The 13,016-nt window shown below is 45.0% G+C and overlaps 1 protein-coding gene across 2 annotated transcripts in view; it reads left to right on the top strand.

Moving 5' to 3' along the window:
- Tmem150c (transmembrane protein 150C) overlaps window positions 1-9,375 on the top strand; it is a 74,226-nt gene extending 64,851 nt beyond the window's left edge. For both annotated transcript variants that reach the window (XM_005068119.4, XM_040747480.1), the window contains exons 6-8: window positions 618-745; window positions 3,224-3,401; window positions 7,298-9,375. In XM_005068119.4, coding sequence (XP_005068176.1) covers window positions 618-745; window positions 3,224-3,401; window positions 7,298-7,506 — 515 coding nt within the window. In that variant the 3' untranslated portion in view covers window positions 7,507-9,375. The remainder of the gene's footprint in view (window positions 1-617; window positions 746-3,223; window positions 3,402-7,297) is intronic.
- The last annotated feature ends 3,641 nt before the right edge of the window (window positions 9,376-13,016 follow it).

Here is a 13,016-nt window from a genome sequence, read left to right as displayed (position 1 = left end):
TGGTCTCCCCAGGGAAGAGCACCCAGTTCAGTTATCCAATACCAAAATGTCAGCCTTGAAAACATACATGCAAGTAGCATTATGCAGACCATGCAGGTTGCATTTATGTATGTAAGAATATGTATATATTTACACACACACACACACTACACACATGCATACATATATGTGTCTTACAATGATTAAGAGAGGAAGCCATGGGTTTCGAGGATAGCAAGTACATGTATAAGGGAGGGCTTGGAGGGAGGAAAGGGAAGGAGAAAATAATTATATTATAATCTCAGAAAAATAAAAGAAATAATAAAGAAAACTTTCTGTGGTGAGGTTTAAAATGTGCTGTGAGAGACACACATGGTCACACATGCCTGTAATTCCACCATTCATTCAGGAGGCTAAGGGGGCAGGATCCTGAGTTTGAGCCTGGACTACATACTGAGTTCCTGGCAAGCCTGAGCTACATGCTGAGTTTCCAAGCCAGCCTGAGCTACATAGGAAGACCTCGTCTCAGAAAACGTTTTCAAAGGGTCTTTTTTTTTTGCACATCATGGTTTTAGACTTCTGTCTTAGTGCAGACATATGATTTACATTCTTTAATTTTAAGATTTGTTTTATTCCAGCCCTTGTGGTAGCCGTTCTGCGCTTCATCCAGCTGAAACCAAAGGTTTTAAACCCATGGCTGAATATTAGCGGATTGGTGGCGCTGTGTCTGGCTTCCTTTGGAATGACCTTACTTGGTAATTTCCAGGTACTTCCTCTGGCTTTTTCGCCTCCCTCACACACTGTTAAGACTATTCACTTCTAGATTATGGCAGTCTGAGGTATAGTCTCCATGTGATCCGTATAATTCTGCGTGAACTTCAGAAACAAGTAAACACTTTGCACTTTGATTCCGCATCTGTTATCCCCGGGGTCCGGGTGCCTGTTCCCGCATGTGTGCTGGCTGCAGGTGCAGATAGCAAGGCATCCGGGGGAGGTATCCCAGAGCATCTGCGTGTGTCCTAAAAGGATGTCTTTACAGAGTGTTTCAACCAGGGGAGGTATCCCAGAGCAGCTGCGTGTGTCCTAAAAGGATGTCTTTACAGAGTGTTTCACACTTTCTTCATTATAAGTCATATCCCAGTGTGCTTCTAGAAAATTACTAAGATCACTGCCTCTTGATACTTAAGATTTGACTGACCATATTTGATGGAAGCACACATTTCAGAATAGCAAGTTCTCGTGAGAGTCAGGACGGGAAGCCCAGCATTTCTGCAGAATCCCTGACTCATCCTCCTAGAACTCAGAAGCCCCCGAGCACACCTGGAAGAGTGATTTCCTTTGCCAATACAGCATCTTCCTCTTGTTCTGAATGGCTTTGTTCATCTCCACAGTTGGCTGATTTCCCCACTTGCTCCACGCTGTAATCCAGCTTTCATTGCTACAAACTTCTTTCTCTTGTGAGCAAACGAGAGACGCATCTGGTCCTCCCCTCTGATCTGCTGAATGAATTCCAAATGATATAGGCACTCAAGGCCCTTGGCATTGTAGCAAACACATAGTTGTGTTCTTACCAAAACACACTCATGGGTTTCCTATGACTCTTTCTCCTTCTAACCCTCACCCTTACTGACTCATTAAACCAGGACCGTCTATTCCTCAAGACCTCACCTTGGCACATGGTAGCAACTAGATGGTGTTTACATTGTGAGTTGTTTGGCATTCCCATTCCATGTCAAGCTGAATGAGCATGTTGCTTAAGATAATAAATGATCAAGAGGGTATCTGTTGAGACTGTTGCTGAGATCTTGGTGGTGGCCTGTGCTGTGCTGCCTGCCTGTGTTGCAGATGTAGGCATAGTTTAAAGTAAATAGCACTGGCTCCACCAGGGCTCTGAGCACTGATGAGTGGTCAAGTGCATGCTTCATCCTAAAGTCATAGAAGAATCCTAGAAACGGGTGGTCTTGAAGGATGACAAAACTTAAAGCTATGAATGATGGCACTCAATATGAAGAACCTTGCTGGAGTATCTGCAATAATCTACCCTCTGGAGCATGGGATAAGAAACGTTTCAATCGCTGCCTCTTTTTATAAGTTTATACAAATTTGAACCATATGACGCTATTACTTATTTTTAAATCGGGTAAAATACTGACAATAAATGAAATGGGTTGCATTTGACATGAGAAATGGATTTCCTGGAAATGAAATTTAACTCAAGAAATCATCATTTTAAGTAGAATCTGAAAACATACCTTTTGAATTATGAGGAAAGTGGCTTCCAAGCAAGGGGGGGCACAACAACAACAAAATAGAAACATTATAAGGAAAAAGTAGTATTGGTTTGATACAACACTATGGCAACACTGTCAAACACCAGAGGGTAATGTAGAGTTCTAAAGTAATATTTCACCATAGCCTGTCTCTTCAGCAGGTTTTTTTGTTTGTTTGTTTTTTGTTTTTTGTTTTTGTTTTTTTTTTTGTATGTGCACTTAAAATGCTGATGATTTCAAATGGAGTTTTCAGCAATGGGCACCTTTGTAAAGCAGCTACAGAGTTCATTACATCTCTAACAACCAACTGACATAGCCCAAATGAGTGTCCGTCTCCAGACTCTGCAGAAGCCTTGAGGATGGATCTTCAGACACAGCCATCCTTTAATGGCCCGTGGATCTGGCTGACACTCAGACCTTGCTTGCAGTTTTATTACTATAGGAAAACAAAACCCAGAGAATTCCAATTAACACTGAGTAGGTTGAGTTCCATAGACAGGCCAGTTGTCCCAAGGGGTATCACGTGCACCCATCGAATCTCCCCGTGCCAGCACTGACTTCTCAGTAAGCAAGGGCACAGCCACATCCGAGCTCCCTTCTTTCAGCTCGGAAAGCAGAGTCTGGGATGTGTGCCTGCAGAAACTTGACATTTGCTTTTTATATAATTCTCCTGCTTCTCAATTTCCTTTCCTTAAAAGCTTTTTCTGGAAAATAAATTCAGGAAATAGATCCCTGCCTCCTGCAGGGTTTTCTAAACAAATGTTTTTAAGTTTAGGAAAAGCTGTTTCTTTTTCTCCCCCTCTGTAGATTTTCATCATTTGAGAATCAACACAGTCAGTAGAGATGAAAAAGTCTAATTTTTCTAAGCTCTCTAGCCTCACGGTTAAGAAGTTCTTTTCCCATCTTTCCCCTCATATTTTCATCAGTCCACACATTTTCAGAATGAGCCACCACATGGCTTCTCTTTCTCCTAGCTCACAAATGATGAAGAAATCCACAACGTGGGGACATCTTTGACCTTTGGGTTTGGCACACTGACCTGCTGGATACAGGCTGCTTTGACACTCAAAGTCAATATCAAGAATGAAGGACGGAGAGTGGGAATTCCACGAGTCATCCTGTCAGCTGTTATCACTCTCTGTGTAGTCCTGTGTATCCTTTGAAGGCTCTTTGCCAGGGACAGTAGAACACAGGTAAGTTCTATATGTAGAAAACTTTTGCCCTCCCTGGTGGGTAGAAAAGCTGTCAGATCAAAGAGTGTCAGACCGAAAGGTCGTAAGGAACCTGTCACTTCGTATGCTGGCCTTAGAAGTGAATAGCCGGGAGCTAAGAGATGACACGGTGGTCAAGAGCACTGGCTGCTCTTACAGAGGACTGGGGTTTGATTCCCAGCACCCGCACGGTGGCTCATAACTGTCCGTAACTCCAGACAGAGGGGATCCAACATCTGCTTCTGGCCTCCTCAGATACTGGGCACACTAGGGGTACACATGCGTACTTGTAGACAAAACACTCATACACAAAAAATAAAAACCTTTTAAGAGTGAATAAATTAAAACTAACAGTCAGGTATGGTGGAGCATAGGTGTAATCCCAGAACCTGGGAGGTAAAGGCAAGAGAACTGGGAGTTTAACATCATCCTTGGCTACACGGTGAGTTCAAGGCTACATTGACTACATCAAACCCTGTCTCAAAAAATAAAAGTAACAAAATTAATTTTTTAAAAACTATAAAATCAGATTTTTATGCCAAGGAGAGACAGGGAACTAAAACCGAAGCAGAATCTGCCGTCTGAATTGTTTCAGACTATGGGAAAGGTGCCGGCATGCATTCTGCCTCCCATCTTATAATGTCTCCATTAATGAAAACCATGGTGCAAGAAGCCCAAAAGAGTGTGGTGGGGTTTTTTTTTTCCGACATTTAAAAAATTCACCTATGGCTCTGTTTCCCACTGTTCCCCAGGGACAAACAAGACTTTTCCTGTCTCCCTCTTCTCTTCTGTCCTCTCTGTGTCTCTACCTCTTTTCTCTTTCCTTCCTCATGTTCTTACCTCCCCCTCAATACAACTTTCAATATGAAAGAAATTCATCTATGACTTCAAGTCCTATTAGGATTAGGTCATTTATTATTCTTAAAATGAATTTCAAGGGAAAATGTTTATATTTTTCAGGATTATAAATTTTCCTGGAGAACAAATTCAGGAACTGGATCACCTACTTGTGTAGTTTTCCTGAATAAATATTTGAGGCTTTGGGGTGCTGTTCATATCCTTTTCTCCCCCTTGGATTTGAACCAATGGAGAACAGACAAAAAAGAGCTAGGTGAAAATCAGCTTTTATTCCTAGTAAACTGGGGAAGAATGGCTCAGGCCCCATCCACACCCAGAAGTCACCTCACCTGCCCATGAACAAGCAGAAGAACGGAAGGTCTTACTCCCCTCATCCCCAGACAAGCCCCTAGTGCAGGGCTCAGTGACACCACCAGTAACCTGGCCCAGGAGAAGTTGCCACTTCTCATCTGTGTTGGTCCCTTTTCTGTTGGCTATGATAAAATTCCCTGACCAGAAGCAACTTAGAAGGTGAAAGGGTTTGTTTGAGCTTACAGATTCAGAAGGTATGGGTTCGTCATGACGGGAAAAGCATGACAACAGACAGGGAAAGCATGATGGCTGGAACAGGAAGCTGGCTGCTCACATTGTCATCCATACACAGGAAACAGGAAGAACAGAATCTGGCAAAGCTATAGACTGTCAAAGCCTGCACTCAGTAACATACCTCCGGCAGCAAGACTCCATCTTCTAAGAGTTCTGTAACCTTCCCAAACAGAGCCACCAACTGGGGATGGAGTTTTCCAATGCATGGCATTGGTTGGCATTTCTCATTCACGTCACCACCCCACCCCACCCCACCCCACCTGTCAGTTACCCAGTGCACAGAGTAGATGAAAAAAGAATCAGCCTTTATTCCTAGTAAACTGGGAACAATGACTCAGGCTCATCTACATCCTATGGTAATCAGTATTTACTCACAGATTTTCCTTAGAAATCGGAAGAGAGAGTCATGATTCCTATTTGGTCAAACACGGCTAACGGTTACATGCCTTAGTGGTAGTAACCACCAGTGTTTGCTGGGCATCTATTATGTCTCGCCATCATTGTAAGTACTTGAAATGCATTAATCGTTTTAATCACGATTGAGATTCGAAGGTAGGTTAATTTGTCCAAGATGACAAAGATGGTAGCAACCTGATAAAATGTGATCAAAGAAATCAAAACTGCCATTTCCCCAGCTCGAAGTTAACACGGCAGCACTGGTGATACCTTCTACCCTCAGTCAGAGGAATGCTCACAGGCTTGCAGTGGCGCTGGGCTGACAGCTCATGGTTCTGATCCTGCTGCATCTGAACACTTGGAAACATTAGTTAGTATCTGGCTTTCCTGGATCCAGGTCCAGTCAAGGGACAAAGTTTGCCTGACGTAACTCTCCACCAGTTCTTTTATTCTCTGAACGTCCATGAAGATTTTAGGTCTGTGATTTAAAGACAGAACACAGATACAAGGTCTCTGGTGTCTAGGAATGTATCTGATTTTTCTGAATAAATATTTTGGTTTTCAGACTCTTCACAGTTCACTAAAATATGCTATGAGCCTTTTGCTCTTAGCTCCTATGCTTCCGTGTACCGCTATGAGATCACATGTGTGTACATACACGCTGTATGTATTACGTATGTGCATTTCTTTTATATAGGTGTATATATATTTAGGAATAGGACTGTCATGATTTTTTATTAGCATTTGTGACCTTTTTCTAAGAAGTTTTTGTTTATTTTTATTTGTGTAGCTGCTTTGCCTGCATGGGTGTGTACCATGTTTGTGTCTGGTTTCCTTGGAGTTCAGAAGATGGAGTCATTCCCCGGTACTAGAATTGTGGATGGCTCTGAGTCATTGTGTAGGTGCTGAATATAATAGTGGGCTTAGTAAGGCCAGAAAGATGGCTCGGTAGCTAAGAGCAGCGGCTGTTCTTGCAGAGGACCTGGGTTCGGTTCCGAGAATGCACATAGCGGCTCACAACCACTCATAATTCCAGTTCCTGGGGCTGCATTGCCCTCCTCTAACCATGCATGTGGTGCACATACATACATGCACACCAGGTAAAACGCATACTTCTTCACATGTAAAATAAAATGAATCCATTTAATTTTAAAATAAAAAATAACAGGCTTCATTATGGCATTTCAGGTACACATACTGTATTTTGACCATATTAACCCCCTTTTAATCCTTTGTCCCTTCTTACTTTTGTAAACCTTTTTGTTTTGAGACAGGTTTTCATACAGTACAGTATGAACTCAAACTCACTGTGTGATGTTATCCATGAAGCCCAGGTCCGCCTGCCTCTGCCTGCCAAGTACTGGGGTTACAGGCATATACCACTCACTGTGTACATGACCAGATACTGGGGTTACAGGCATACACCACTCACTGTGTACATAAGATGACCAGATACTGGGGTTACAGGCATACACCACCACACTGGGCTCACTAAGACTTTTTAAGTTGCCTTTCTGCATTTGGTCACAAATGAGACTGACCTATAACAGTATCACCTAAAACAAGAGCAAGGGGGTCATGTTAGCACTGTGACACGGACACTGTTGTATGGGAGTAGCTGTGATCTGAAATGGTCAACAGAGTAGCAGTCCAGTTGCTACTCACATTTAATCAGGCAGGTGTAGAGTTCAGTGGCTGATGACGCCTGGTCAAGGTGTTTATGTAAATCTACCAATTCATACCTGTGTGAGAATGACTTCATTACCTACTTGACCTTAGTCCCTTGACTGTCTCTAAAACAGCCAGTGATGATAGGATCCCTGTGTGGTTAGAAGGGATTATCTGTGAAGATATCTAGAAATATACCCAGCACAGCACACAGCTCAGTGTTACCTGATAATGCATGCAAATTCCAGGTCCCAGCTAGCCCTGGCTACCAGCTTTGCCAGTGATGGGGAGGCCGACGTCTGGTTACCTTCCTTGACCACTGCTCCCCAGACTTCATCCTCATGGCCCAAGATATCCACATGTACGCAGCCAGGGTCCAGTGGGGCCTGGTCATGTGCTTCCTGTCTTACTTCGGCACCCTGGCTGTGGAGTTCCGGCACTACCGCTATGAGATTGTGTGCTCCGAGTACCAGGAGAACTTCCTGAGCTTCTCAGAGAGCCTGTCAGAAGCTTCTGAATATCAAACCGACCAGGTGTAACCCATCAGTTTGTCCTTGGGGGTGCGGTGGGTGTGGCAACAGGGGAGGGGCCAGGAGGATACGCTCACGGGACTGGACACATCGCCTCATGACACGTTTCACACACATGGACACATATTCGTGGCCCCATCTGTCAAGAGAGCTTTTCGGGGCAGGTTATTCCTTTCATGAACCAGCACAAGCCCTCATGTGGGGAAATACACGCTGTCACACTGGACATATATGCACGACAGAGCCAGGAGCTTGTACATGATCCCCTCCCGATCCCGCCCTCCCGGTATGCCTTCTTCTCATCGTTTTCAGGTTTCGAACCTGGCATCTTCCTCCAGCAGAGTACGGCGGGCAGAATGTAACGTAAGAGTGATACCAACTCCCTAAGTCGCCCTCGGGTCGGAAGGGCCTGGAGTGAGCTTGTGGGGAGCTGTGGCTCTGGGACCAATATTCTTGAGTGGATTCCGGAGTAGCATCTGTCGGGATGCCCACTACCGAAGCCGCGACTGTGGCCCAGGAGAGGCGTGGGTAGAGCGTTCCGCGAAGCTGCCTTCGCCACTGTTCAGCGGTTGGTTTTGTGGATCCAGTGAAAGGAACACGCAGCAGAGAGAGAGTGGGAGAGAGGCCCACCATCGGTGTTTGGACTTGACTCACTCTGCCTGAGGAAGATCTCCAGATGTGAATGCACAGGGATTGTCTGCCGCGTATGGTACGAGGCACAGCTGAGAGGGCACGGTATAGTTTTTGCTTCCACGCCGGGTCATGCACAATTCTGGTTTTATGGCTCATGGCTTGCCATTTTCTTTTTTTTTAATGCAACTCTCATGGCTGTCCGTAGGCCTCACGGACAAATAAGTGAACCAAGGAAGAACCTTGTCTTGGATTCAGTTATGACAGGGGGTCATACCTACAGACTTACCTTTGAAGGGGAAAAAAAAAGGATTCTGGAAGAAGCACAAAGAAACCTGCATGGGGGTGGGGGTGATGAGGTATGAGGCCACCTGTGGGCTTTGAGGAATGATGGATGGGAGGTTAGAACTTTTGCTGTAAATCAAGCCAGGGGAGGCTTTCATATACATGTGTTCCCCAAATCTTATAGTCCGGGGACTGAGGAGTTTTCAAACTTGGAATTTATAGAAACTAATTAAAATATTGTCCTCCCCAAAACCACATTGGCACAAATAGAGGCAATGAATCTCTCATCTCTACAAGTTCAGACGTGAGATGGTAAATGAACAAGTTCAAGGCCATTCTAGATCCCTTGTGTCAACCGAATGTGCCAAGTGCACCATCACCACCACCCCGACCAAGTGCACTGTTTCAAGAAGTCCCCAAATTCAGAGTGGCCTGGGGTATCCCAGGACAAAATGTGAAGAATGCTATTTTGTAAATTCAACCCAAAGTGTAGCTTCCCAAGGAGGGGGTCCAAATGTTGTTTCATCTAAATCTCCACCCCCAGCACAGTGCCTGGCACACAGGAAGTGCTCAGTAAATGTCCACTGAATAGGTTGTTTACAAGTGGAGGTAAGGAGTATCAAAGAGATTCGAAAATGAGTGACAGAGAATGGAAGCTGTCTCAAGTGGGTTAGGAGAGGAAGAGATCCGGGTGGCGCTCCTCAACGGTGATCGTGAGGGGCCTCAGCAGAGTGTTCTCTTATTAAAAAGGCACCTACTGTAAATAGTACAGGGTGACCTCTCGGTTTTAAAACTGCTTTGGGCTTCTTTCTTTTTTATATTTTAAAGATTTTATCAAAGACAGTTTTATTTTACTCTTCACCCTCCAACCTGTCTGCCGTAACAGCCCGTCTTAGCAGAATCAAGCTAAGACCGCCATTACTCATTGGGATCTGGCCACTAAATAAATTGTTTTATGCAAAATTGTGACTTCCTTGTTTCTGACAGTTCTTTGTGGGTGTGTGTATGCACTGCCATGTTGGCTGTTAACAGCGTGCAGAACACTATCTTTATGTTTGCTGCTTTATTATGAAGGATACAAGTCGGGATCAGGCAAATGGGAGTTTCCTGGGAAGAGGAGGAGGACGAGGGGCTCACTCCTATGTCCTCAGAGCACTCCACTCTCCTAGCTCCCCTCAGTGTTCCTCAGCCTGGAAGCCATCTACAGCTCACAACTCAGGAGCAGGGTTGATAGCTCTCCATCCCCCAACTGCCCCTCCCACCTCCCAGAGGTCTAAGCACTTGGTACTTGAGGTAACCAGCCCTCATCCTGAAGTTACATCAGCAGCATGAACTCTGCTATAACCAGCCGAGGTTCGTTATGAATAAAGCATTGCTGTTATATTCGAAGGGTGTTAGGACAAAAGCCAAGCATCTTATTTGAGAAAACGTTCTCATACAATAAAATTTTATCGTATTCTTTCTCCTCCCCAACTCTTCCTAGATCCTCTCTACCTCCATACTCATCCAGTTTTTGTCTCTCAACAAAAAGTAAGACCAAAGCAAATGAAAAGAAATAAAACCAATAACACACACACACAATACCAAAACAAACAAAAAGTTCACAAAAGCACATGAAGTTTTTTGTGTTTTAGCCAACCACTCCCGAGCATGGTTGATATACACAGTGACACTCCATTTCAGAAAACTGGTTTCCTGTTTCCAAGCAGGTGCCAATTACAAATAATTCCATGGCTAGGGTTGGGAGTTCGTGTCCACTTTCCCCTCTCTGTGCTGGATTTTTTTCTGTCTTGAACCCATGTGGGCCTTGTGTGTGTTATCACCATCTCTTTGAGTTCATATCTGCATCGCCCCTGTTGTACCTAGAAAACAGTTTCCTTGGAGTCGTCCATCACCCTGGCTCTTACAATCTTTCTGCCTCCTCTTCTGCCTAGATCCCTGAGCCCTGAGGGGAAGGGTGTGATAAAGACATCCTATTTAGTATAAGCACTCCAAATCTCTCCTTCTGCACGTGGTCAAGTTGTGGGTCTCTGTTAATTACCATCTACTGCCTCTTGAAGGAGAAAAGGCCAGTAGTATGTCATGGGACACACCTGTAATCCCAGCACTAAAGAGGCAGAGGCAGGAAGGCTGGGTTCCATTCTGGACTGAGCTGCATTGTGAAACCCATCTCAAACAAGGAGAAGAGAGGATCTAAGGTTTACCATATCTTGACCCTTCCAAGGTGTCCATCCCAGACCTCCATCCTGATTGGTTGACTTTAACTACTAATGGCTCCTCCGCTGTAAGGCATCTCAGTTTTAACTGTAGACCTTTAAGCCTGCCCTTCCCACAACTGCCCCATGTAAGTTAAAGATGCCTGTCTCCCAGCTGTTGACAGGGACCTCTCTTCTCTCCTGCATCTGTTCTCTCCTCCTATCTCTGGGGAAACCCTGGCAGTGTTACCTTCACAGTTGAGCAGTCGTGATGGTGCATGCCTTTCATCCCAACCCTCAGGAGGCAGAGCTCTGTGAATTCAAGGTCAATTTGGTTTAGTGAGTTCCAGGATGGCCAGGGATACATAATGAGATCATGTCAAAAGACAAAAACCCAGTAGAAAAGATATCAAGGCCAGCCTGGGCTTCATGACCCTATCTTTAAAGTGGACTATGAATCTATCTCTACTGTTATTGTTTGGCCCAGTTGTTAACATCTCCCCAGAAGTTTCAAAACAACAAAAACCCTGGTCTCTTTGATTCCATTGGGTGTTCCCTCTAACCTGCTCCTAACACAACAAAGTCACCTTCCTTAAAAGCTGAAGCTGTTAATTCCAACCCTCTGCTGGAAGCAGTACACTGCTTTCCCATGTACTCAGACTAAATCTCCAACCACCACAATGTCCCCTGGCCCCAGACCTACTTCTAAATCTTTCTTTTTTTTGCAGAGCCTCCAGAAGCCTCCTTATTTTTCTCCAAAAGTAAGGCCAACCCTGGCCACAAGGCTTTGGCCCGCCTTTCTCCAGATATGTAAATCTCACCATCTTCACAGAGGTGGGTGCGATCTATCAACCCTCAGAATCAACCTCACCAGGTCTACCTGAACACCATTTCCTCCAGGTTTGTTATGGATTAAGTAAAACATGGCCTTGGGCCTCTTGGGGAGCTATCTCAGTGAGTAAAAGTACTTGCCAATAAACCTGACAACCTGAGTTCTATTCCCAAGACCCATGTGGTAAGAGAACCAATCCACGGTGCTGCTTTCTGACTCCCACATGGATGCCAAGACACACGCTTGGCTTCCTTCCAAGGCTTGATGGCAACTGCTGAAACTTCAGGGCTCTCTGACTCTTCTCCGTCAATAGGTCTTTCCAAAACCAAACTACACGGTTTAACAGCACCTCCCTTCCAGTCAGTCTAGGCTACACTCTGCTCTGCAGTCAGGCCGGGGCTTCAGGCTCTGCGCTTTTACCTCACAGCTTTCGGCTCTCCCTGTCTCCACCGGCTTCCCACTTTACACACCGAGTGGCTGTTTGTCCAGCAGCAGTGTCCATCCAGTTACTCAAGCTACAAACCTAGGAGTTGCCCTTCCAGGTCCTGCCTATCACGTGTAGTTATGGACAACCCTAAGCCATCCTAAAGTGTCCACAGCTATTTCCACTGTTAGCACCCAGAGCCAGCCACTGCTAGCCCTTCGCTACAGCAGCCTCTGGTATGGAATCCAGCTAATAGAGCGATTAGAGGAGTTGGAAAATTAAGAACATTCCCCAGACATACATGTGGTTCTGGAATGGGATTACTACTCAATGAAATGTGGAAGTGTGATCTTACAGAGAGGCAGTCTTCAATGAAATGTGGTGGTGTGGTCTTACAGAGAGGCAGTCTTCGTATTGCTGTTGGTGTGGGCAAGGTCACCACAACGTAAGGGTTACCTGGCCGGCTTCATGACTGAGCAGCTGTGACAACCATGGCAAGCTTCCTGAAGTCATCCCCAGGGGGGCTTCCTGGGGCAGTTCCCCTAATTATGCCTCCTCTAAGCCTTCCATTGGTTTGTGTGAAAGCCTTACTCCTAGTCTCGAGTTCCTTTGTGATCACAATACCTAGGGGGGGCTGGAGAGACGGAATCGAAGCAAAGACCACTTGTGGCTCTTGGTGAGTTCTCAGCACCTACATCAGACGGTTCACAACTACCGTAACTTCAGTTTCGGAGGCTCTGATGCTGTCTTCCGGCCTCCACCCACAAACACGTGACGGTGGACAGAAACCACGGGTTTTTGCTGTTTTGAGACAGGGTCCATGTAGCCCCGGTTACTAGCCTGGAACTCCCTCGACAAACCACGTTGGCCTCTAGATGTAAACAATCTGACCAGCCTCTGCAAATTAATGTTGACTATTACTTAACATAGTACAATTTTGACATCAAGGCCCCAGTGGTACTACAGTAAATTATTATGGAACATAGTCTATTTAATATTTTTTTCTCTGATAAGAATGAAAAATATGAAAGCAAGCCCTTTTTAACACGGCTGTTAGAATCTTGTCCACTCAAAAATCAAATTGTTTTCTTTTTTGAATCGTGTTAGATACAAGAGGGGGAAGAGGAATTACTGAGTAGGTTGCAGTTGGTAT

The sequence above is a fragment of the Mesocricetus auratus genome, unplaced genomic scaffold (genome assembly GCF_017639785.1).
Source record: "Mesocricetus auratus isolate SY011 unplaced genomic scaffold, BCM_Maur_2.0 Super-Scaffold_100006, whole genome shotgun sequence".
NCBI lineage: Eukaryota > Metazoa > Chordata > Mammalia > Rodentia > Cricetidae > Mesocricetus > Mesocricetus auratus.
This window is presented reverse-complemented; position numbering and strand designations above follow the sequence as displayed.